General features: G+C 34.5%; 1 protein-coding gene across 6 annotated transcripts in view; it reads right to left on the bottom strand.

Annotated features, from left to right (window-relative positions):
• CNTN6 (contactin 6) overlaps positions 1-25,705 on the bottom strand; it is a 292,494-nt gene that overhangs the window by 145,474 nt on the left and 121,315 nt on the right. For 3 of the 6 annotated variants that reach the window (XM_047754541.1, XM_047754561.1, XM_047754553.1), the window contains 2 exons: positions 25,426-25,552; positions 18,347-18,522 (listed from right to left, as the gene is read on the bottom strand). In XM_047754541.1, the coding sequence (XP_047610497.1) occupies positions 18,347-18,522; positions 25,426-25,552 (303 nt within the window). Of the gene's footprint in view, positions 1-18,346; positions 18,523-25,425; positions 25,553-25,705 lie in introns of those variants that run through there. The other 3 variants (XM_047754570.1, XM_047754582.1, XM_047754574.1) reach the window with 1 other exon arrangement.

The following is a 25,705-nucleotide window of genomic DNA, read 5'->3' as shown; positions in this document are numbered from 1 at the left end:
CTTTCGTGTGTGTATATTTGCATATATATAATTATAAGCTATGTATTTTATATATTATGCTATATGATTTTTATATGTTAATACATCTATATAAGTATGTTACTATTTAATAATTCAATTGATCTTCAAAATAATGTTTAATGCAGCTATAGAGCCAGTGCGGTTCTAATTAAAAAAATGCAGCAATTATGGCTCAAATGCAACTTACCAAAACTCATCCATCTTGTGAGTGATAGAGCCAGTTCATTTAACTTCAGATTCCCAATTCTTTCCAACATGTCATGCTGACTTTACTTATATTTAGTCTTTGTAATTTTCCCCTACCAGGATATTTATGGATAATTTTCTCCAGATAAAATTGTTAACACAAATTTAAATAATAATAGCAATCTAGAAGTCTATGAATAATAAGCTAGAACATTATCATACTTCATTTTACAAAAATATTATAGTGTCACAAATGGAAACATCTAAAAAAAAGAAATTGGAATTCCCATCAAGGCACAGTGGAAATGAATACAACTAGGAACCGTGAAGTTTTAGGTTCAATCCATGGCCTTGCTCAGTGGGTTAAGGATCCAGTGTTGCTGTGAGCTGTGGTGTAGGTTGCAGACGTAGCTCTGATTAGACCCTTAGCCTGGGAACCTCCATATGCCGCAAGTACGGCCCAAAAAAGCCAAAAAAAAAAAAAGAAAAAAAGGAAACGTCTCATCAAAATGGATTTTTATGGCTTATTCATTCCTATTGATTAATTAGAAAAGCATTATGGACTAGTGGTTAGAAAATCTGGGCGCCAAAATGAATCTGACTTCAAACGTTCCTGTACCATGACCTAGAAAATTACTTGGTTTTTGTCAGCTTCTGCTTATTCATCTGTAAAATGGGTTTATAATAGTTTCTGCCTCTTTCTTTTGCTAAATGATATAAGATTTTAAGTAGATGCTCAATGAGCATTAGCTATCTCCATTGGAAGGATACATATTAAAAAATATTGTCTCCTCCAGGACTCTAGAAACTAGGACCCATGAGCTAAATCCAGTCAACTGTCTGTTTTGATAAATACAGTTTTATTGGAACACAGTCACACCCATTTGTTTGTGTATGGTTGCTCTCACCCTATAATAGCAGGGACCATGGTTTGCAAATCAAAGCTATTTACTACATGACTCTTCAAAGAAAGGTTGCACACTGACCCTGGTCTACCCCTTCACCAACAATCCTTCAGGCTACTATCTTGATCAAGCCTGGCAGATCTATATTTGACACACCCATGAAGAGGTCTGAGAAAGGAAATTAAGGTATCCTCAGACAAAGGCAACTACACCATGGAGCAGATAAAAGCCAAACCTAAGAGCATCAAGAAGGGAGTTTCCATCGTGGCACGATGGGTTAAGAATATGACTGCGGCAATTTGGGTGGCTGTGGAAGTGCGGGTTCAATCCCCAGCCCAGTGTAATGGGTTAAAGGATCCAGTATTGCTGCAGCTATGGCTCAGATTCAATCCCCGGTTGGGAACTTCCATATGTTGTGAGTGTGGCCATAAAAAAGAGTATGAAGAACATCAAGATGAACTGGAGATAATAAATCCTCAGACATCTGGTGATATTAGGAAGAATGACACTAGGGGGAAAAACTGAGAAAGCTGACTTTGGGTTTTTTGGCTGTACCCACAGCATACAGAAGTTCCTAGGCTAGGGATTAAACCCACACCATAACAATGACCTGAGCTATGGCAGTGACAATACTAGATTCTCAAACTGCTAGGCCACCAGGGAACTCCTGAGAAAGCTGACTTGTAGAAACTTTGATCTCTAGACAGGAATGAAACTTTTTTTTATTTGAAAAACTAAGCTGCTTCAACCCACACTTTTTTATTAAAGGTATTTATGAGTACTCTTCCAATCCTTCACACATAAACCATGTACCACCTGAGCCAGCCCACTGCACATTCAAGCTTTGTGACTCGTATGAAGCAAGATTTACCTGCATTACAACAGTGAAAGGGAAATAAATTGGGTGATTTCATTACTTTCTGTTCAATGAAATTCTTATTTTATTGCTAAGCTTTGACACTTTTTCTAGAACCTTAACTATCTTTTCTCTTGCCCACTAAGAAGCAGCAGCAGCACCAAAAAATCATCCGGACATGTGGATATTGCATTCAATAATTTATTGGAATCTCAGTCATACTGCTACTATGAAAGTAGAAGAGATAAAAAGAACTTCACCCACACCACAAATAAAGGAGTTGGAATAATAGTCTTTTTTTTTCTCCCTTCAAAATATTAAATTTTATCAATCAGAATCTAACAGCTCTGGGACCAGAACAAGCTTTGTTGTTAACAATATCTCAATCACACATATTGCTTTTCCAATACAAGTTGCAGGGGACTGATTTGTGATAAAGCTGCTATAGGAAATGCAGAGGGGGACAAACATATAGCCAAATAAATCAGGTTAAAATGAAATTGATGGGATGTGCTTGAAGGCAACTCCTCACTCACTTTTTCCAGTTTAGATGCTGCATTTGGTCTTAATGGTTGCCTTTGAAACCTTTGTATCTGACCTATTCATAGGAAGTATAAAGCATCAGAAACCACTAGAATCTAGGCAGTAATGCCATTTTAAAAGTTTGTCTTCAGTTGAAAAACAGGCTTTCTCTAGAGGAGAAATGTCACCTTGTGGTACAGCTTTGGGCTCTGTAGAACAGCCATTTACTATGTCACCAGCAGTTTTATATCCTACCAGGAGGGGCAGGATGAGGACAAGGAGAATTATTTAGGGTAATTATAGACTTTACTCTTTAACTATTACATTGTACTGCCTCCACAGTAAATAATGACTTGGCTTTTAAGTGGAAAATGGGCTCTGTCAACACTAGACTCTTTAATAAACAAAAATGAGAAAACATCACAGGATGGAGGTGGGAAAGCAAAGCTAGTGTTTACCTCAAGCTGCTTACAAAAATAAATTCTAGAGGAATTACAGCACTAGATGTAATAAATGAAATAACAAGAGTACTAAAGGAGAATAGTTTTATTTTATTTATTTATTTTTTAGAGCTGTACTCTAAAATATGGAGGTTCCCAGGAGAGGGGTCAAATCGGAGCTACAGCTGTCAGTCTACACCACAGCCACAGCAATGCTGGATCTGAGCCATCTTTGTGATATATACCACAGCTTACAGCAATGCTGGATCCTTAACTCACTGAGCAAGGGCAGGGATCAAACCTGTGACCTCATGGATGCTAGTCAGATTCGTTTCCACTCAGCCACGATGGGAACTCCCGGAGAATGGTTTATAAACTTAGGCTTGAGAAAATGTTTTTGCATGTGTCATAAAACAACAACAGCAACAACAACAAACTTAAAAGGTCAGTGATAATTGGATTAAAAAAAATCAGGAGTTCCCATTGTGGCTTAGTGAAACAAAACTGACTAGTATCCATGAGGATGATGTGGGTTTGATACCTGGCCTTGCTCAGTGGGTTAAGGATCTGGGCTTTCCATGAGCTGCAGTGTAGGTCACAGACATGGCTCAGATCTGGCGTTGCTGTTGCTGTGGCATAGGCCAGCAGCTACAGGTCTGAATTGGCCCCTAGCCTGGGAACTTACATGTGCAGAAGGGGTGGCCCTAAAAAGACAAAAAAAAAATCAATTTTATATGCTAACATCTCTAAAAGATAAGGATAGTATAAGCAAAGTTAAAATTAAAGTTGAAATATTTTAAATAACTTATAATAGAAAAAATATTACTATTCTTTGAATAAATAACCTCTGGAAATTAATAAGAAAAATCTGAATCTCTCTGTTAAAAACTATCAGAAACCATGTTTAGGAAATTTGCAAAAGAATTTTGAATTTCCAGTAAATATATGAAAAGTTTAGTTTTATTAATAAACTATGAAGTCCAAATAAAAACAAAAAAATTTATCACTTATCAGATGCTAAATGAAAAGGTAAGCAATATATAATATTGAGAGGAACTGAAGAAACAGCATACTCAGTGATGCTGCAAGCATAATTTGGTATGGCTGTTTTTCAAGGGTTGTTAATCAAGATGTATTCACATTTAAAGTGTAAAACCTATTTTCCTTAGCAATTTAAATTTCTAGTATCTAAGGATATAATTGGTCAAATGAGCAAAGGAATATGTAATATTCATTTGTGTCACTATCTAATGAAGTCTAACTAAGCCCATTAACAGTTATTTGAAATACTATGGTAAAAAATTTAAAATAAAATAATACGGTATAGTTCATATAATCAGATACTATGTAGCCATTTAAAATCATCATTATGTCTATCTATATCTTTGATGTCAAATAATTAGAGTTATTTGGGATTTAGTTTGAAGTGCTCGTCTTTCTTTTGAAAATTTCAGTCTTGGTGACTTCAACCAATCTATGGATTCAAGTAATATTTTTCTGCCAACCATTCTCAAATTCATATGGTCAGGCTAGATCTTCCTTCTGCAATACAGAACTTTGTATCTAACTATGTCAGCTCCAAAATGGACCTCTTAATTCCTTCCTCAAAGTAGTTTTTCAAGTCTTTATCATTAAGAAAAAAAGGCTATCCATTTGACCATCTTTGATATTATCCCTCAAAATCCGTATCCCATCTAGCAGCAAATGCTTTTAAAAGTTATTTAAGGTGTGCGCTCACACACACACACACACACACACGGTTATATAAAGTTAAATCAGGTTTGGCGATGTCCAGGCAACTACAGGGGCAAAGATATATGTCTGGGGGTACATTTGTGGAGGGTCTTGCCATAACACCCTTACCACTTCTGCTGTGAGAATGTAGAGTTGAAGGGACAGTTTTATCCAGATCATCATAAACTGATAGTTTCTTCTTTATAGAAACAGAAGTGGAGGGTGAAGATGAGATTACTCGGACCATAGGCAGGAATGAGATGCTTCTTTAAGACACTTGCCATTGGGGATGTTTTGAAAGGCCTATGTTGTATTCAAAGCCTGACTTGTGTTGTCAGTCAGAGCCAAGTTTAGAATCCTGGCTCTGCCACACATGTGCTGTGGGAATTTCAGCAAGCCCAGGATCTGCTTTTCCCAGTGCTTGTCTTACTGGATACATATTAGCCTTTATTAGTATTAATATTTATATTAATCTCAATCTTCTAGACTTGCCCAAAAGAAATGTCATAAATTTGATGTTCGATTCACCCAAATTTCATACCTTTTTAATTGAAAATACTAGGATTATTTTCTAAATGAATACTGAGAACAGAACAAAAACAAAAACAGCCTTCCAGAAAGCTGATAGGCAGTTGGCAGGGGGCATAGTCCCCTAGCACAGTTGTTTACATTGATTACTTTTGCTTAAAATTGATGAAATAATTAAAATAAATCCTTTGTGCTCAAGGGATTGAACCTTAGTAAGATAAACTCTAGTAGTTCTTATGGATGGGATTTCTGGAAGAATTAAATGAGGGTTATGTAATCTTTGTTCATAAAATAGAATTGACTTATGCAAAACAATTCATTAAATGTTTGTGAAAGTAGTTTTCTCAACTGCAGGATTCTCAAAGCGGGGGGCGGGGGGGGGGGCATCCTGCCATTGACTTGTTAAATCACACCGTGGTAGATCTAGACACCTCCTCATTTGTGTTTTCTAATGATGTCATGAGTGAAAATTTCTGACAGGGGACCACAGTTCAAAAACCTGTTGTTTTGCTATGCTCACACACACATTTTTTTCATTCTTTATTCCACTGGCATTGGTATATTGTTTTTGTTTTTGTTTTGTTTTATAAATAAGTCTATGGTTATCTTTGGGCAAACACACAAATACAGAAAATAGAGCTTACTTTTCTTACTGCTTCTACCTGTATTTGGCACATAGTAGGTTCTCAATAAATATGCAATATTTGGAGTGTATAAATAAATACGTTATGGCTATTCTAGAGTTTGGAAATTTAGATTAACATTCACTTTTCCCCTGGATTTATGCAGACAAATAACTGAGCTACTTTCTCGAATCACCTTAGGCTGACTCTTTATGTTCCTATTGGATTATTTTTAGGCACTAAAAGAAGTCTAATTTTTACACTGTATTTCCTATTCAATCTGGTATTGAAGCCAGCAACATATGTGTCACCTGGAAGTGTGCTAGAAACTTAAACTATTAGGCTCCCCTTGAATCAGAACTTATATTTAATAAGATCCTCAAGTGATTTGTATTAATATTAACATTTGACAAGCACTACTTGAATGATCAGGGAAGTGAGTTAAAACATCAGAATTTCTGGCAGAAATCTCACCTTCACTAGAATCATATTAGTAGTTTCTATGTTACATGATTGTTTGAAGGATTAGGTTAGATCATCCTCTTTAGCTACAAAGAACTATTGAGAAGGTTTGTGCTTCCTTTTAGGAACATATGTCTAAAGCATCCCTCACTCCCACAGGAATAGGGAAGTGGGTAACATAAATGTAACAACACTGGTTTAGAAACAAGAACAATTTTCTTCCCAAAACATCCATCTTGGATGTATATGGAGAGATACAGGCTCATGGAAGCACACAGAGAAATGTTCAAGAAAAATATTCTAACCAAGTTTTTTCAGATAGGCAGGACCTCTGCAGTGAGTTATGCTTTGTTAGCCTTCCACCAAGAAAAGCCACATAATAGAAGAACAAAGTAAGCATCGGATTCACCTGAGGTCCAAAAAATTTAGCAACTCATTTCTATTGCCTGTGCAGTTGACCTATTGGTGGTGTGGCAATAGTTATTGCCAGTGGTTAGTGATATTTACAAATAGAGATAGTGATGTTGCTTATGGTAATAGTCAACTAGGCACATGGTTTGGGATGCCTCTTAACTAATGTTATGAAAAGGCTTATGGAATACCTAATGAACGCAAGCTATTATTTCTGAGATATGGTATTAGAAGCCACCATAAGATAGCCGGTGTTGTAAGTGAGTAGATTTGTGAAGGGAGTGTCATCCACTAACTGACTCACTTGCTCTTGCAGATTCACAAGAGAACCTTCCCTCGGGTTCTAGAGTCAGAGTGGTTAGGCTCACAGGAACCATTGGCATGTTTTTATCTGCTGGAGAGAAAGGCTTTTTTTGCCTTAGTCACTAGAAAGCTCAAGTTTAGTAACTGGATAGAACTTTATGATATGATTGTTTATTTCCTTTTTGTTCTATTTGGGATTTTATTCTCCTTGAGATTAGCTTACAATGTGAGCCTCATTTTTAATCCATAGCATGTATTTTAATAACTCACAGGTCTCAAGATTTACTGTAAGATGCTATAGTTAATAGAGTGTGCCATTTGCACAAGGATAGACAGATATACCAATGGAAGGGAAACAAGAGATCCTAAAAGAAGTTCCAATAGCAGATGTGCCTACTTGATGATCTTCAGAGATGGCATTGTAGAACAGTGAAGCAACTGCATTAGATCCCTATAGGGAAAAAATAAATGTATGTATGTATACATTGAACCTAGCTTACACTATGCCAATAGATAAATAAATAACTTCCAGTTGTATTGCAATTTTAAATATAAAGGACAAAACTCTAAATTATAGAGGTTGATAGAAAATATCTTCATTTAATCAGGACAGGAAACTATTTCTTAAACTTTCTACAAAAAGCATCATTATACTATATTATATTTGAAAATTTCTGTTTATCAAAAGACATGATTAAGAGTGAAAAGGCCAGCCATAAAGTAGGCAAAGCTATTTCCCTACACAAAAGCTATAAGGCTCATATCTAGAATCAATCACCAAGAGAAAGAAAGCTCAATAGAAAAATGATGTAAATGTTTTATGAAGGGAGGATTTGCATGTGGCAAATATATGTATAATAGGTGCTCTAGTTCATTAGTTATGAGGAAATATAAATGAAGCTCAAATGAGATGTCTTTATATATGCTCCTCAAATGCTAAAATTTTTAAAATCCTGACATTAGGAAGTGTCATCAAAAAAATCACTGGCAAGAGGATTAAATTAATAAAATCACTATAGGCAACAGTTGACACTGTCTTTTAAAGTTCTAAATATGCATATCCGAATGTCTTGTAATTCTATGCTATGTTATATACCACAGAGAAATGTATACACAAATGTACCAAAGATAGATTCTTGAATATTCATTGAGAATTATTCACTGTTGCCTCTAGAAACAATTTACATTTCCATTAAGAGCAGAAGTCATTCAAAAATTGTAGTATACTTATACAATAAAATATTACATTGCAATGGGAATGAATGATCAATGACTACCCACAATAGCATAGATGGATCTTATAAATATTGTTGGCTACAAAGCCAAACTCAAAGAAAAATATATATTGCATGTTTTTATTTCTATGAAAATCAAAAAGGCTATATATAGCCTTTTTTACAAGTCAAAATAGTGGAGAGGAGTGAGGAAGTAGTAACTGAAAGAGTATCCCCAGGGGAGGGCTTTCTGTGGTATTGCCAACTTACTGTTTCTGGACCTGGTTTAATAATACTTCACAGATATATTTATGTTTTGTAATTTTCTGTATGTTTCACTTCTTGGAAAATATTGTGCATAAATTAATGCCTTGGAACATGATGAACATTTCCAGAGGTTGCCACCAAAACCTTTTTATCATGTGAATTTACTTTTTAAGCACTTGTTTCTAAATTGCTCTTCCAGTAACATATTAATAATTAATCTCAGAAAATATTTCATTGTATTCTTTAGTGCATATAGGAATTTTGCTGTGATTCACGATCAAATTATCCCAAAAGCAAAATCTTTACGGGTTAATATTATGTTAATATCTTTATAACTTCCTCAGAATCATTTGTCAAATAAGAAGGTCATAAACATTTCAGTTCGGGGTTTTCTTTTCCATTTTACAAATCAGAAATTCTCAGTTTTGATAGGATGAATACCTTACTTTCTAACATTTTCTTCTTTCACCCCAAATCTTAGCCTGTGCAGTTTGAATGTTCAATTTTATTCAAATGGACCAAAAATACTAGGTCCCGCTGAATATGAATAGAGGCGGGGGATGAGAGAAGGCCTGCATTTTGAAAAAGTATCATTTCTGATAAGATACATAAATAGATGTCCAGCAGTGATGATGAAAAAAAAAATGAGGCTAAAACATTGGATAATCTACTTCCCTGTTGATTTTTAAAAATAAATATGGTATTGGCATGCTGTAATTCAACCATGCAACTGTTCTGAGTCCATTTGTTTAGGGCTTGAATTATGTTTAAAAGCAAAGACAAGGTTTTCTCCTTTTTATGATACTCAATTGATGGTTATTACTTTAAGATACATCCAGAGTTTTAAATCCATTGCCACATTCTGTAGTGCCATTTCAAAAATGACCATGACAAACCAATACTAATTTATTAACTTTCTTTAAGAAACTAAAGAAAAATATTTCTTTATCCACTTTTGTTACTTTTCTGATGTAAAAAAAGGTTAAAAGCCTTCTAGCATTTTCATTTATAATTAGATATGCATTACCCACTTAACACACACTTCACAATTATCAGAGCCTTTACAATTTCCAAATGCATTTTTAAGTGTTATTTTTAAAACTCCTTCTCCTGGGTCTTAATTTATTTTTCATATACGGCTGTACTTTATCACCATATCATCAGGATCATGTATAACTGTTTTTATATTTCTTATATATCAAATTTAAAGCCATTCTGAACTCATCAACAGTCAGGAAGCTTTTAACATTTATTTATAAATATGAGGGTTATTTTTCCTGTGTATACAGACCCTGGGCAAGAAACAAAAAAATTACATATCACTTTCAAAGACACAAACATATAGAAATGCTTCTCTAAAGTGTCAAAGATCTATATACTATTATTTTTACCTGGAGACCTTTTCTGTTGTGCCCTGACTATGGTTTTTGGATTCATGTGGATTTGGTTTTACTTCCTCTATTTAAAAATAAATACATATATTTAAAAATTATTTTGAGATGATGTGAGAAATTCTAGGTTTGTTGTAGGTTGGTAACCTTGGGCAAGTAGCATAGTTGCCCCTTCTTGAATTTCTTGAAATTCTCCACCTGTAAAACATGGTTTGGAATAGCTTACAGATACGGAATAAAGATGAACAGCAATATATATATAAAACCCTTGGCATTCCTCTTAAAAGAAAAAAATCATAGTGATTATAAATGCTTTCATGTTTATACCCTTTAAAATGAATTATTATTGCATTTTAACCTTGAGCCATCTAAAATCAACCCTGTGACATAGAGCAATACTGTGTAATAACCTATATGGGAAAAGAATCTGAAAAGGAATGGATATATGTATATATATAATTGATTTACTTTGTTGTATGCCTGAATTTAACACAGCTTTGTTAAGTCAACAGTATTACAATAAAACTTAAAAAAAAAAAAAAGGAATTTGTTAACCCCGTCCTACAACTATGAGAAGTGAGGTTTGGAGAACACTTAAATATGTGTACTATGGTTTTAATAATATTAGTAATACCATTAATGTATCAGACTGATTTTTTTCAAGAGAAAATTATATGGCATCTCAACCTATATTTTATAAACTACTTTAAAATCAACACTCAAAATATTTCCATTTTTCTTACAATAAATATCAAAGTCCCATACATAGCTTCCTGGCCAAACCTCTATGAGGTCTCAGTACACATCTCACACCATATAGCAGGTGCCCTTACCCACTGTTCTACATGTAATAATAATTACTTGGGCCTTACAATAAGCCTGTATAAAGGGGGTACCATTTGCCCTTCCATTTTACAGCTGAATTTATACCTATGCATATCATATTGAGTGGGGAATATTTTTCAAACATAAGCAGTTCACTTCTGGTGCCTCTGCCTAAAGTTTCATGATATAATGGATTTTTGCATGTTTCTTTGGCACCTCATAATATTACCCAGTCATTCCATTGTTTGTAGATTAAGCTCAGAAATAAAGCCTCCAAAATTTGGATACTTAGCTTCAAATTATTTTCCATTTTCATCCTAGAAAACTAGTAATTTCTAAATGACCATTCACATTCCTTGCTTGATTTTTACTAGCCTCCTTACATTTTCTCCAATACTTGAGGTTTTCTCACACCTTTGCATTTCCTCTCGATCTGATGTTAACCTGAATTTTCTCCTTCACCCACTTTCTCTGTCTGGAACACAAACTAATATTCCAAGGCTCAGTTCAAACCTCGTTGCCTTTGGAAAGCTTTACTTGTCAGGCAAACTCACACTTCCTCTCTGGTCTCCTTTATAGCTTAAGTCTACCTCTCTCACATCACCCAATCCTGTTTTTGAGGAGGTGTGGTGGGCACTAAGAATGTGAAATCTTTGTTTAGATTTCTTGGGTTTGAATTCTGACTCTTCCACTTACTAAGTATATAATTTGGGGGAGGTTAGTTAATTTTTCTATGGCTTCAACCTGCTCATCTGTAAATGGGATTTATAGTAATGTCATAGGGTTATTGTGAGGATCACTGGAGTTAATTTTCATAAAAATCTTGGAACACTGCCTGCTATATAATATATAGTGTATAAGTGTTAGCAATTTCTTTCTTCTTTCTTTTTATTGCACTCAAGGTTTCACCTGTCTGCTCTGTGAAGACAGGGAGTAGCTATTACTTACCTATCATTTAATTTTTGTCCTCAGAACAGTGTTTGATGCATATAAATAAGGTTTTTTTCTGGTTGCTTGGTGAATAAATAAATGAATGGTCATTTGAAACCAAATCCAGTCTGGTTTCAGCCTAGCTAGGCTAGGAAGCTCTCTAGCCATAATGGAACAAACTTATTTGAAATAATATTTGTGATTAAATAGTATAAAAGTGCAGGACCAAAAAGTCCTATTTATAAGTAACTTTTATCCTAATGTTTATCTATTTATTGGGAGAATTTGTGTATTATAAATCTCAAAAAAAAAAAAAACCCACCTCAGTGAAATCATTAGTTTCTTTGAAAAGGCCTACCTTTACTTTCTCAAGGATGACATTTTAAACGGCAATGACAGATGCAGTGTTCTCTCACACAAGTACAGAGTAATTCATTAACATACATATGAAAAGAAGAAGTCTTCATTCAGCCTTTACCACCAAAGTCCTTGAGAAATAAAAAAAATCCAAAGCAGCTACAAGTGTAGCTTGTAAAAAGTCAAACCGGTTTTATCATGAGAATGCCAGGATGATAACAGGAGGTTTTGGTGACTAGGCAGCTGTTGAATTTGCTTTAGGGTTGACATTGGGCTGGAGAAGAAGAGTTTAAAATAGAATCTACCTGAGAATTTGGAATGATAGATTCCTATGAGGAAGATAAGGGTAGCTTCTGCAATTAAACAATTGAAAAATATACCTTTAATAAGTCCACAGAGATGATGGTCTTGTCTGGGTAACATAGATGGTTAAAAGCAGATTTGATTTAAGAGGATATTTTATAACAGGGACAGTTTTTTTTTTGTTTGTTTTTGTTTTGTCTTAATGGGCTGCATTTCAGGATGGTTTCATGGTGGGGTGATTCAGGATGAGGCAGACTTTTACAGCTTGAGTCTAAAATACACTCCAAGGGTGCTTCTGAATTGCTGAACATCAGGATAAAAGTTACAAACAAAAGCCATCAATTATCTAGAGGTATTTACCTCCAGAGTCTCTCCCACAGACAGGTTAGGCTCTGAAAGGCTGTTCATAGTTCATTTGTTCTGAAGGTCAAAATGGCACTGTACAATTGACTGCCAACTGGTAGGAAGCAGAGTTGTTGGCACAATTTTATTTTGATATAGAGCTTTGTTCTTACCTGTGGAAATTCATATTTGTCTGTCAATAAGAAAATCAAATATCTTACATTAAATGTTTAGTGTCTGTTTTACTTTGGGTTCCTTAAAAACAGAGCCTGATGCAGAAATTCAAGTGCTTATATTTATTGAGGAAACACTCTCAGGAGGAAAGAAAACAGGATAGATCAGGGAATAAATTAAGCAAGAAGGGGTCTCACTGTCGTCTAGCTCCGCTGATTCAATGAGGAGCTCCAGGGCATGAACTGAAGAAAGGGGCAGCTATGGGTATCAACAGCTGGGCCCCCTGCCCATTACAGAGGATCTGGACCCAGCATCAATAGCATCTACCACAAGTCTTATTGTGAAGGTTATAGTTCTAGAGATATGGCTTGTTATTTCAGTAATTATTATGCCAATAGCAAATGGAAGAAACAAACAAGGCCCATGTGATTCATGTGGGCAATGTCTGAAAACTCCTACCTTAACACAAAAGGCATGAGTTTTGGAGTCTGAACTTTATACTCAAATTAAAACTGATTCTCTAATAATGGACTTTAAAAAAAAAAAAAGTCCCAATTTCAGTGAGCCTCAGGCTTCTAAACTATAAAATGGGAACAACAGGAGTTCCCATTGTGGCTTTTTGGAAATGAAGCCCACTAGTATTCGTGAAGATGCAGGTTTGATCTCTGGCTCTGTTCCATGGGTTAAGGATCTGGTGTTGCTATGAGCTGTGGTGTAGGTTTCAGACATGGCTTGCATCTGACATTTCTGTGGCTGTGGCATAGGCTGGCAGCTGTAGCTCTGATTCATCCCCTAGCCTGGGAACTTCCATATGACATAGGTGTGGCCCTAAAAAGTAATAATATAATAATAATAAAATGGGAACAGCAAAACTTCCTCTTCCTATGGTTGTTTCACTGTTCAAGAAAGGTAATATAGGAAGTCCTGCCATGGTGCAGTGGGTTAAGTATCTGACTGTAGTGGCTGGGATCACTGTGGAGGTGCAGGTGGGTTAAGGATCTGGTATTACCACAGCTGCAGCATAGGTTACAGCTGTGCTTCTGCAGGAACTTCCTTATGCCATGGTTGAGGCCCTTAAGAAAAAAAAAGAAAGAATATATGTCAAAAACCTGAAAGTCTTGAAAATAAAAGAACAAGGAACTGGTTTGGAGAAAGTTTTAAAACTTAAATTAGAATATTTTCTATAAGTAACTGTAGTGGTTTGCATATGTGGATGTGGCCAAATTGAGGGAGGAAATGAAAATATAAAAAGAAGAATTAGAGTTACCATTTCCTGAATATGTGTTTATTTATTTATTTTTGTCTTTTCTAGGGCCGCTCCTGTGGTATATGGAGGTTCCCAGGGATCTAATCGGAGCTGTAGCTGCCAGCCTACACCACAGCCACAGCACATTTCCTGAATATTTGTAAGGGACCAGGGGCTTCATATTCATTATCTCGGTTATTCCTTGTCACTATAGATACTGCTGTAATTCTCATTGTATAAAGTTTATTACAGAGCCTTAATATTGTTGAGTGGCCTAATTTCACACTCCTAGATGTTTCACAGAGATAGAATTTGAACTCAGATCTGTTTGTATCAAAAATCTTAGCATTTGACCACCATTGTTATGATGTTAAGAAAAGTACAAAAGCCTTTCTACAAAATAGACAATGTTCAATATTTATGAAGGTAGAGAATTCAAATTAAGTTGAAGATACAGCTCTTGTGTTTTAGGTACTTTCCATTTGGTTGGGGGCTTGTATTTGGACTCCATTTTGTGCAAAGAAACAGAACAGATACTTTAGGAAAAGTTTGTTGTTGTTAATGGCTACACCTGTGGCTTATGGAAGTTCCCAGGATAGGGGTTCATTTGGAGCTGTAGCTGCCATCCTACCCAACAGCCACAGCAATGTGGGATCCGAGCTGCATCTGTGACCTAAACAAGAGCTTGTGGCATGGCTGGTTCCTTAACCTACTAAGCAAGACCAGGGATTAAACCCTTATCTTCATGGGGACTAGTCAGGTTCTTCACCACTGAGCCACAATGAGAACTCTTAGATTTAGTTCTTTTTTTTTTTTTTTAAAGAATTATAATGGGGGGGGGGAAATTCATTTGAAATGATTAATTTTAATCCACTGAATTCTGATATTACCTTTTTTTAAAATGTTGTAAAATATGCATAACATAAAATTTACCATTTAAGCCATTTTTAAGTGTAAAATTCAGTAGTATTAAGTACATTCATTGCTGTGTAACTATCACCACCATCCATCTATAGAACTTTTTAATCAACTCAAACTAAAACTTTGTACCTGTTAAACAATAACTACCCATATTTCCTTCCACCTGGTCCATGGAAGCCACCATTTTACTTTCTGTCTCTAGGAATTTGACTAGCCTAGTTATATAAGTGGAATCGTGTAATAGGTATCTTTTTGTGTGTGGCTTATTTCACTTAGCAAAATGTTTTCAAGGTTGATACATATTGTAATGTTGTAATACAACTTTTTAAAGTTGAATAATAATCTAATGTATGTATATACCACGTATTGTTAATCCATTTATCTGTTGGGCATTTTTTTTTTCTTTTTTAGCTATTCTAAATAATGCTGCTAACATTGGTTTACAAAGTGCTGTTTGATCCCTACTATCAATCCTTTGGGGCATATATCTAGAGGTGGAATTGCTGGGTCATGTGGTACTTCTTTGTTTCATTTTTTAAGGAACTGCCATTCTCTCTCTCCAGTAGCTGTACTATTTCACATTCCCACCAGCAATACACAAGGATTCTAATTTTTCCACATCCTTACCAACACTTATTATTGTGTGTGTGTGTGTGTGTGTGTATGTGTGTGTGTGTTTTAACAATAGCTATCCTCATGCAGAATTTTCTGGTTATGATTTATGTTTCCATACTTATTAGTGATGTTAAGGGTGTTTTCATAGAAAAACAAGTTGTTGATTGGCTATTTCCCTTCTATTATGTTCTATGTTTTTCGTTCTATCTCTTTCTCTCTTTCTCTCTATTTTTTTCTCTGCATCTCTCTCTCCCTTCCTCTCCTCATGGAAGAGTAACCTTATGTCTGAGATTATGCATAGATTTGCATGCAGATACAAATATAATTTCTTTGGCTGAAATTTCAGAAAAATGTACTTTGGAAAATTAATATTCTATATTCCTTAAATGAAGTTAGTAGAAAGAATTTGTAGTCTTCTGAGCTATAAATCATCAACACTTTTTCATTCACCTTTAAAATCTTTGTACTCATACAAAAAGTAAACCACTCAGAATTGCGTAACAGCAGTGGCAAATCTGGATGTGGTATTTTCACTTTTTTAAAAGAAGTTCTGTACTACTTGGAATGAACAGCTGAATTAAATAAGGTGGCAAGGTTACTTAGAGGAAAGAGGAAATGGAGGGAGATATTTTATAGTTGATTAAAATGTGCTGGTTATGTTTACATGATTCAAGTCAGCAGAGATAATTATATTCAACCAAATGTCTCCATGGACCCAACAGAAAATGTTTTGGGCATGGCACCACTACAGGTACTGGACAGAAAAGGCAGAATGATGTGGTTCTTTCTTTTGTTTTATTTTGTTTTTTTTTTTTCAAGTTTCAGACTTGTAACCTAAGATCCTTTAAGTCTGCAGGAGAAAGATCAGTTAATGGATATAGGCCATTCTTCTTTCTGCATGAATAGAAATAGAAATGCTTTTAGGAATTAAGGGTCATACACCTTCAACCCCCCCAAAAAGGAATTTTTTTGAAGAGACAGGGAAGTCAGCAAGGATGAAAGAATTGATTTTTCCCATTCATCCAAACGAAAACATACAATTTCTTCTTAATTTTAAACTTTCCTTTTATTTTAGAAAAGAGAAGATGTTTGTAACTAGGCAAACTTCTAATTACATATTTTTAAAACAGAAAAAAAGGGAAAAAATAATGTAGGGAATTAAAACCTACATTTTTGATTAAAAATGGAGAACAAAAAAGAGGAGAAAATATATGGCCATGTAAAGCAGAGTGCATTAACTTTCATCATAGGTATGTGGTTATTTTCAAGAATGGATAGAATCCATCACTATGGAGAAACTCAGGGGTATACCACATAAATATGCTGGATGGGTTTTCCTTTACCAGAAGTTTATCCTTATGGAATCTGAGCCAATACACGTGTAATTTCTAGGCCCATCTCCTATCCAAGTAGGAGAAATAATTGTTTTGACAGAATCATTCAAAGCCTGTGGAGCAGTTGTTTACTTCTGTTAATAAGTGTCTCATCAGCATTTTGCTCCCTGTTATTTTTTCCATGTGATGATCTTAGCTGAAATGCAGAGGTCAAGTGTGCTGATTATTTTAACCCTAAGTTTCAAATAGCCGTCAGTCTTTGTTCATATTCCATTTAGCTCTATAAACTGTTGCATTATCCTTTGATTTCTGCAGATTTAAATACATTCAGATACATTAGCAAAGCTCATGTGCATGTAAACATGTGTGTATGTATGTATGTAGGACCACATACATATATATACACATATAATACATGTATAAGTATTTGTGTATTTATTTCTGAATATATATACATATATTCACATACATATCTCAAGATATCTTTGGAACATAAGACTTACAATGACAAAGAGATCCAATTATTAATTTATATATCTACTGATGATTAAAGTAGTTCTACAAGGTGGGCTTTGGACATATGTTTTATTTTTCAAATTTCAAAATAATTGCTTTTTTAAAGTAACAGAAGCCTGGCCTTTTTCATGAGGGCCCAGAAAAGCAGCTGCTTACTCTTTAGCCTCTGATATATACTCTGAGGTAGATATGGGTGGGGGTTGGATGGGAGAGGAGGTAGAAAGGGAGAAATTTAAGGCTTGCACTTCATCCACATCAACAGATGTAATTACTTTCAAACAAGGCTTTCCGAGGATACAATATGAAACATTTCAATCCCTGGAAACATTATATATAAAGGATATAAGAAGCAGTGTGTCTATTGTTCATCTGCTAATGTCCCCAAATGTCACGAAGGTAATTATTTGGATGACATTTATGTGACGCAGCTGGACATTGTTACAGTTAATATAAAGTGTGCCTTTGGCAACCACTATATTTCCACCCACATCAAACTGTGGATGCATGATCACTTTTCCTGGAAGAATACTTGCATCTCCCAGAAGATATCTCTGCCCTCAGCTTTTTCTTTCTGTGCTCTGCACATTGATACCCAATACAAAACAAACAAAAAAAAGAAAAATAATATATATAATCTTTATCTTAATATTTGCATCTGGAACTTTCAGAGATGTTTCTAAATATAATTCATGAAAAATAACACTGATATTTCCTTCTTATTTTGAAACAGATTTCACCTGTCCTCAGGAGTCTGGCTTCACAAAGTGTGCACAATGTTAAAACTTTTTTGCCTCAATAAATTCACATTTGCTCTCAAAAATTATATGATTGGCAATGCTGGCTTTTTTCCCCCCATTGTAAATATATTAAGAATATATTTTCAGAAACAGAAAGATTATAGAATTTCCCCATGAACTCACATGCAAATTGGAGCTTCGCCTTCCGACTTAAAATTGTTCCTAGAGGGTTGGTGGCCAGGCACTGGTATGTGCCAATATCTTGGTCTGTGCGGGGGCTACTGATTGCCAAATTGCCTCCATCCAACCTGTAGTGATAACTCATGGTAAAATCAATATCTGTGCCATTTTGCTTCCACCTTCAAGGAAAAAAAATTAAATTATATTTCTAATATACAGAGTAGACCACTGTTGGTGGCCAACCACATGCACTTGTTATTCCTGAGACTTTTTAAAAAATGGTTCATTGTGGACACACCTACCAGTTTCACTGAAGATAACTGTCTTCATGAGCTTGGTGACATCAACAGCTGGGTTATATGAAAGATCTACTCTTTACAGATTACAAACATTCACCCAAATATGTGTGAAGAGGCAACCGAACTCGTGTCATGAGAAATAAAAAGTGGGCACTCGGTCAATAACCCTGACTATCCTATTCCTTTAGCAATTTTTCAAATAACACATAACATACCCAAACACCCACAACGGATACTACAAAATTGAATGCCAAAAATGATTTAGATATAGAAATCCAAGAAGAATGTATTAGAAATGGCACAAAGAAAGCCAGCAGATTTTACAATGCCAGTTTAAGGCTGATAACAAAACAAAAATAACGTGACTACTTTAGAACATGATTGTCTCTGTTAATCTCTTACTTGGAAAATTAATCACGCTGAAAGTATTTCAATAGTACTTAGAAATGCCATACTAAAATTATACTTTAACAAAACAAATGCAGTTTGAAAAGTTTTTATTTTAGGCTGGAAACTTGTTTCTTGTTTTATCTGTTAGTAAACAATCTTCTAGTATGTGAATTAAGTATAAGAAGGGCCTTATTGTTATACTTATTTACGAAGAAATGTAAGATGTTTTAGAAATTGTTTGGTCATTTTAAGATGAATGAATACCTAGTAATTGTCTTTAACCAGACCCACTTCCCCCACATTGCAGGCACTACCTAACTTCCATAAACAAAATAGTCAGACATTTTGAAATACGAATATCATATTTTTATTTATTTTTAAATTTATTTTATTTTTATTTTTTTGGCTGAGCCCACTGCATGTGAAAATTCCCAGGCCAGGGATCAAACATGTACACGAAAGCAACATAAGCCATTGCAGTGAAAAAGCCGGATACTTGACCTACTGTACCACAAGAAACCCCAACAATATTATATATTTAAAGAGATGCATTCCTAGGGCACAATCTGTGTGTATTCATATAAACCATTTAAGCAAACATATTTTAAAATATTGAATTAAGATACTCAGTCATTTAGATTCTAAGCAAGTACATATATCTTGGATATGGGATATAGCCAATTTTCAAATCACATTTTTTTTGAATTAGTAAACACAAAAATTTATTTGTTTTATATAAAAAGAAGTCAGGGGTAGAAAATTCAGAATTAGTTCATTGCTCAAAAGACCCATCAAAAACCCATCAAGCCTTTAAATCTCAAGTAATGTCTAGTTTCCACATCTTTAAGAGATTGCACTAGATAGCTACTAAGATCTTTTCTAGCCACAATATTCTCTTGTTCTATGAACAATATTATCATATAATATAAACAGAGGGGTTCACAATAATCATGCTGACTTTTCAAGAAATTAATGTTACATAGTTTGAGAGAAGTATGTAGTGTAACTGAGGTTTTTGCCTTATAAAGGCTGACAGAACTCTCAGACAGATGTACAAGGGAGAAAACCTTACAGAGATCCCTCTATTTCAAGTGGTAATTTTGAGCTTTCTTCATTTAAGATAAAATTGCTAATATACCTAGTGATAATCCAGCTCCTAGGTATTGGCCTCCATCACTAAATTCATGTGAGACTGACTTATAAATACTAGACTGACAATGTATTCAATTACAATAAAAATAAACTGAGTATATTATTTGCCTGTGCCTTGTGCCCATTGCATTTTCTTTGTATAGATAATTAAACAAAGATAAACATTTATTTTCAGAATATGGCATGATGAGAATGAAAATAGAGCAAAAAAATGTCAAGATATGCATTCATTCATTTTTTCATTCATTCAGATATATTAGTTCAAAGTACACCATGTGGTAGAAACTTATACGAAATTCAAAAAAAGCAAGCTTTTTTTTTTTTTAACCAAAGAGAAAAGCACATATAGTAAAATGCATGATTATTAATTGTTTGTCACAATGAAATTTTCAGGTCTCTATCTGGGTGACCACCTTTCCTATCAAGTTAATATTTCCAACAATCTTGGGTCTATGCCAACTTTGCTATGATTCTTCCCTTTATGTTAAGATCGTATTAAAAATTAAAAACTATTTTGTTGGAGGTAGCTAATTTTAAGAAAAAAATGACGCTTTACTATTCCAAATATTATTGACTTTTTTTAGGAGTATTCTGAAACATCCCATGGATAGAGTCTACCCCAGACAGTAAAAAAGACACAGACAGTAGAAAAGAGATACAAATTTAGGTAATCTTTTACCAGATTAAAGATGAGAAATGATTGAATAGATAACAAATCATCCAGAGGTCTTGAACCAACTCTGTCACTTTTAAATTATTTAGCCACTGCTCATGCACCTCAACTTCTTTTTAATCAAAGAAGTTGAAAGACAGCAGCCCAAAGTAGTGTATTTCTTTTGTCTGAACTATCTGCCAAGTTTTTTTTTTTTTTTTCCTAGAGAAATTTGTATGGCTTCATGTTCTCAATATCAGAAGAAAATGTAGAAGACTATTCTTACTTTAGACCTCATTCAAATCTTCAAAATTCTCCTTGCCAGCTCTGTGTACTATCTTTCACAATTTGTTTACAGGGCATGGTCTTTGAACCTTTGTGTTCCCTTTCGTTTTTAGTGCAAATGATATACCATACTTAGATTTCCAGCTCTCTTTAATTTTGGAATCAATCACTGAAATAACTGCTGTCATCATTACATGCTCCTAATTAAGCCCGGTAATTGTTTTTCAACACAAATTCAAAGTTGTTGGCTTAGCTGCAGCAAATGAATTTTTCACAGTATCGCCATAATCATTCTAATCACTATGGTACAATGATTATTAAACTGTGCATATAGATCAGGGGTTCAACTTGTGGTGTGGGCTTTCTCCTAATTAATATGTTTAAATCAATGGAAAAATAGCATTAACGAATTCAAGTGATTGTCATACACACATTACTGATAGGACTGCATGCCTGGGGAGGATTTTCCCATGATGCACACTAGGAAATATGCTACGGATGATTATTTTAGGCATCTGCATTAGCATCATATTAATTCCTGAAACAATGAATTTGAACTAAAATTTTGAGCTTCAATTGGGAAACATCCTTTACTCTTAAGTAGTTAAGCCCTATTTCAAGAATATGTCTGAGAGCCAAATTTATTTTTTGTCCTATGATAATGCATCTGTGTGTGTTGGGGGCAGGTGTTTTCAAATCTGAACCTTGCTTTAGAATTACATAGAATACCCATCCCTAAAAAATCTTGACAATCTAAATTTTTAACAGTTTCCCTGGGTGATTATAATGTGCACTAAATGTGTCTCCATTGATCCCACATAAAGAGTCCAAGGCCTAGCTTTGACATTCCTTTACTGTGTATATGTCTTCTCCAAAAGTCCATAGTTAACAATTATAAAACTTGAACACTACAAATATCCTGCTCTGTCTCACGAGGTCATTAAAAAATCAAGTGAGGAAACGAATGAAAAGAGTAGAAGGGCAGAGTGACTACTGTTATGAATTTTACTCAGGGGCCTAGAGCTTCTCCAGACCTAAGCATGTCTTTATGACTAGAGTAGAGGAGATTAAGTTATAGAAAAGATCCTCCTCTGGTGATCAGCTCAAGAAGACCTGAGTCAGAAATCCCCTATGACGTTTGAAGACATTTTTATGTACCCTATATAAAAATAATTTGTGTGTGTTGCTTCATTTTCCCAAATATATATTCTGAGGTGGAACTAACAAATCATTCTCCAATTATCCTAGACTTTTTAGTTATCAGCAATCCTACCCAAGTACTATTTTGGGATAATCCATCTCCCTTCCCTTTACAAAGCTTCCTGGCTAAACTTTAATTCTCATGTGTTACCTGATGTTTAAAAGAATAAGGAGTGGTTCTTTCCATGGGAAAACTTTCATTTCAACTTGCCTAACATCTGTATCTTCTTGCTTTCACTGAAATCCTGTTTGTGAGGGTATTGACTCCAACTGGCAGTAATTTTAGACTTTAGTTACTTTTAAACTGTTTCCAAAGTTCTGCTTTAAATAGTGCTTGTTTTCTCCCATGAGATTTCATTTGCTAAAGGGAGTTTTGTAAAAGAAATAAAATATATATTAAAACCCAGTATACCCTTACTTTGTGAATAAAGAATCCAACGCCAGGAGAAAGAAATGATTATTCCAAGGTCACCTATGGAATGACAAAGCTGAGACTAGAAACGATAACATTTTGTTCTAAGTCAAGGACTTTTTTTTTTTTGTCTTTTTGCCATTTTTAGGGCTGCTCCCGCGGCATATGGAGGTTCCCAGGCTAGGGGTCAAATTGGAGCTGTAGCCGCCGGCCTACGCCAGAGCCACAGCAACGCAGGATCTGAGCCGCATCTGCAACCTACACCATAGCTCACAGCAACACTGGATCCTTAACCCACTAAGCAAGGCCAGGGATCGAACCCGCTACCTCATGGTTCCTAGGCGGTTTCATTAACCACTGAACCACGATGGGAACTCCAAGTCAAGGACTCTTTAGTACAACTTTACACTATATCCACATAGCCTCAAACAATGTTAGACTGAATCATAAAGATCGTCCTTATATTTCACTTACATACACATACACCCACATGAATACACACACACACACACACACACACACAAAGGTGAATACAATTATGAAGTTTTTTAAAAAATTAAGTTAGAAAGCGTCATATTAAAACTAAATTTCAGTGCTCCCAGATCACCTAGCAGTTAAAGATTTAGTGAACTGCTGCGGCTCATTGTCACTGTTGTGGCTTTGGTTTGATCCCTGGCCCAGGAACTGTTGCATGCTGTGGGCATGGCCAAAATAAATAAATAAATACATAAAAAACCCACTAACAACTGTATTTTACATTTTGTTGCTGATATACATTGTCTGAAACACCTCTGCCCTTTGCTTTATTACCAAGAAAATTGGGTCTGAGTCTGATATTTACACATTACAAAATTTTTTTTCTCTCTCTTTTCAAAGCCTTTTGCTTATAAGTATTTTATACCATAATATTAGAAATGAGCTAAATCAGGCTATAGGGATTGGAAATGAGCTATATTACTATCTTTAGCCTCCTAATTTATAAACAGAAACAGAAGCCATTTCTCAATATTGATGTTTGCAATCTCTTCACTCGGTGTATTCCTTCATAGATAAAATTAGTAGATTGTTGTGAGAAGCAGTGCTTTATATGTTTCTGCATGATATAAGCCAATAGGTCTTTTTATATGAGTATTGACTGATTAATTGATGATTTGCAGTGAGCAGATGTTCCTTATAGGGATTCATACATTTTGCCCCTTTTCTAACAGACTCTACCAACACTTATGATCAATCAAATTAGCTCTCAAAATAAAATTGCAACTTACAGTATGAGGTGATTCTGAAAAATATGTTAATCACATTTTTATATTTTTAACTAAATGTTAAGTTAAATAAAACATCATTATTTAAGGAAAAAAACCCCACCAAACATGAATTAGATGAACCAGTTTGTAAGCTGTGTGATCTAAGATCCTAAAGACAGGAAAACTTTAGACATTGTAAAGAGAAGACATAGTTTTCAGCTCTTTTGTTGTCAAGAAATTCTGAAGTTATTTTGACAAAACACAAGGGAGTTTTTAACTTTGTGCTTAAAATTAAGTCATTTAATTAGTATAGACAATTTTAAGATCAAAGTAATTATACATATAAATATGGCATTTAAAACTATTTTTATTAAAGTAAAGTTGCAACACTACTATATATAAAATAGAAAAAACAATAAGGACTCACTAAATATGATATTTTCAATGTAGCATAAAAATTAGGGAAAGCCAATGGACTGAAATTATTGCTTTTTATGTGTAACGATTACTTTCACTACTAAAAAATAAGATTTTTAAAAAGTACTTTTAAATCCCAAGCCACAGTATTCATTTTAATATTTATTATGCTTTTTCTGTAGTCACACTGCATATGCAGTTCTTACCAACAAAATATCCTTGTGATTTACACAAGCATAATATATACATGTATATATTTTTGTCTGTGAATTCCACCCACAATGTGGATCAGATTCTGCTTTTACTGCAATATTCTAAGAACAAAAACATTACAAACGCTTCGTCCTTATTCTAGACGTAATATGTGAGAAAGAAATACATCCATTTCTACTTGTCTAGAATAAAATTTCCTTTTCTGCTTTAAACAGTACATAACTATCTTCAACATATTTTTCTAAAATCAGTGCTTTTTGTGTGATGGGACATGTCAATGGAATTTTGTAAATTAATCTGATAAAATTCCCGCCTTAATTTTTTTTTTTTTAAGGGAACATTTTCACAGTCCTTATATGGGTCAACTGAGGCAGTAACCTCAAATTGTGAGGAGGAGAGTGCAAAATGAACTTGTGCTTTACACTCTTTCAGTTTGGGGAAACTGATCTTTTCCTCTTCTTTATTTTTCCTCCTTTATCTGTCTTTTTCTTCTTCAGTTCTCACGACAACATGGCACTGCATGACACGAATCTGAAGAATAACTGTTGTAAGCCAAGCTAATCAATAAGTCATTATAGTGGTTGCCTGGGAGTAGGGGTGGTTATTATTGATTGGAAAGCAGCATGAGGAAATGCTTTGGGATTGGGAATGTCTATATCTTTTGAACTTTGGGCACACAGATGTATACCTGTGTAAAAATTCTTTGAGTTTTACATTTCAAATTAAATCACTTTATTGTATGTATATTTTACCCCCAAAACAAAGGAAAAAGAAAAAAAAAAAGAAAAACAGCATGGCACTCTGAGGTAGAACTTTACCTATAATTGGGCGAAGGGTAACCATTTGCAGCACAATTCAGGATGATTTCAGATTTTGACAAATCCAAAGGAAAAATAACATCCTGTGGTTCCTGGGTAAAAATAGGACGGCTCAAATGGCCATCACCTAGAAGAAGAAAGAGTTACACAATATGAAAAAACTTGATCTTGCTTTGAATGAAAGTCTATATCAGATATTAAGTAAATATATATTTTAAAAATATTTTATCTCGAAATAATCTCAAACATTTGGGAAATGTTTCATGAATGGTACACAGAT

This window comes from Phacochoerus africanus, chromosome 1 (assembly GCF_016906955.1).
Source record: "Phacochoerus africanus isolate WHEZ1 chromosome 1, ROS_Pafr_v1, whole genome shotgun sequence".
Taxonomy (NCBI): Eukaryota; Metazoa; Chordata; class Mammalia; order Artiodactyla; family Suidae; genus Phacochoerus; species Phacochoerus africanus.
Note: the sequence above shows the minus strand (reverse complement) of the source record. Positions and strands in the feature narration are given on the sequence as shown.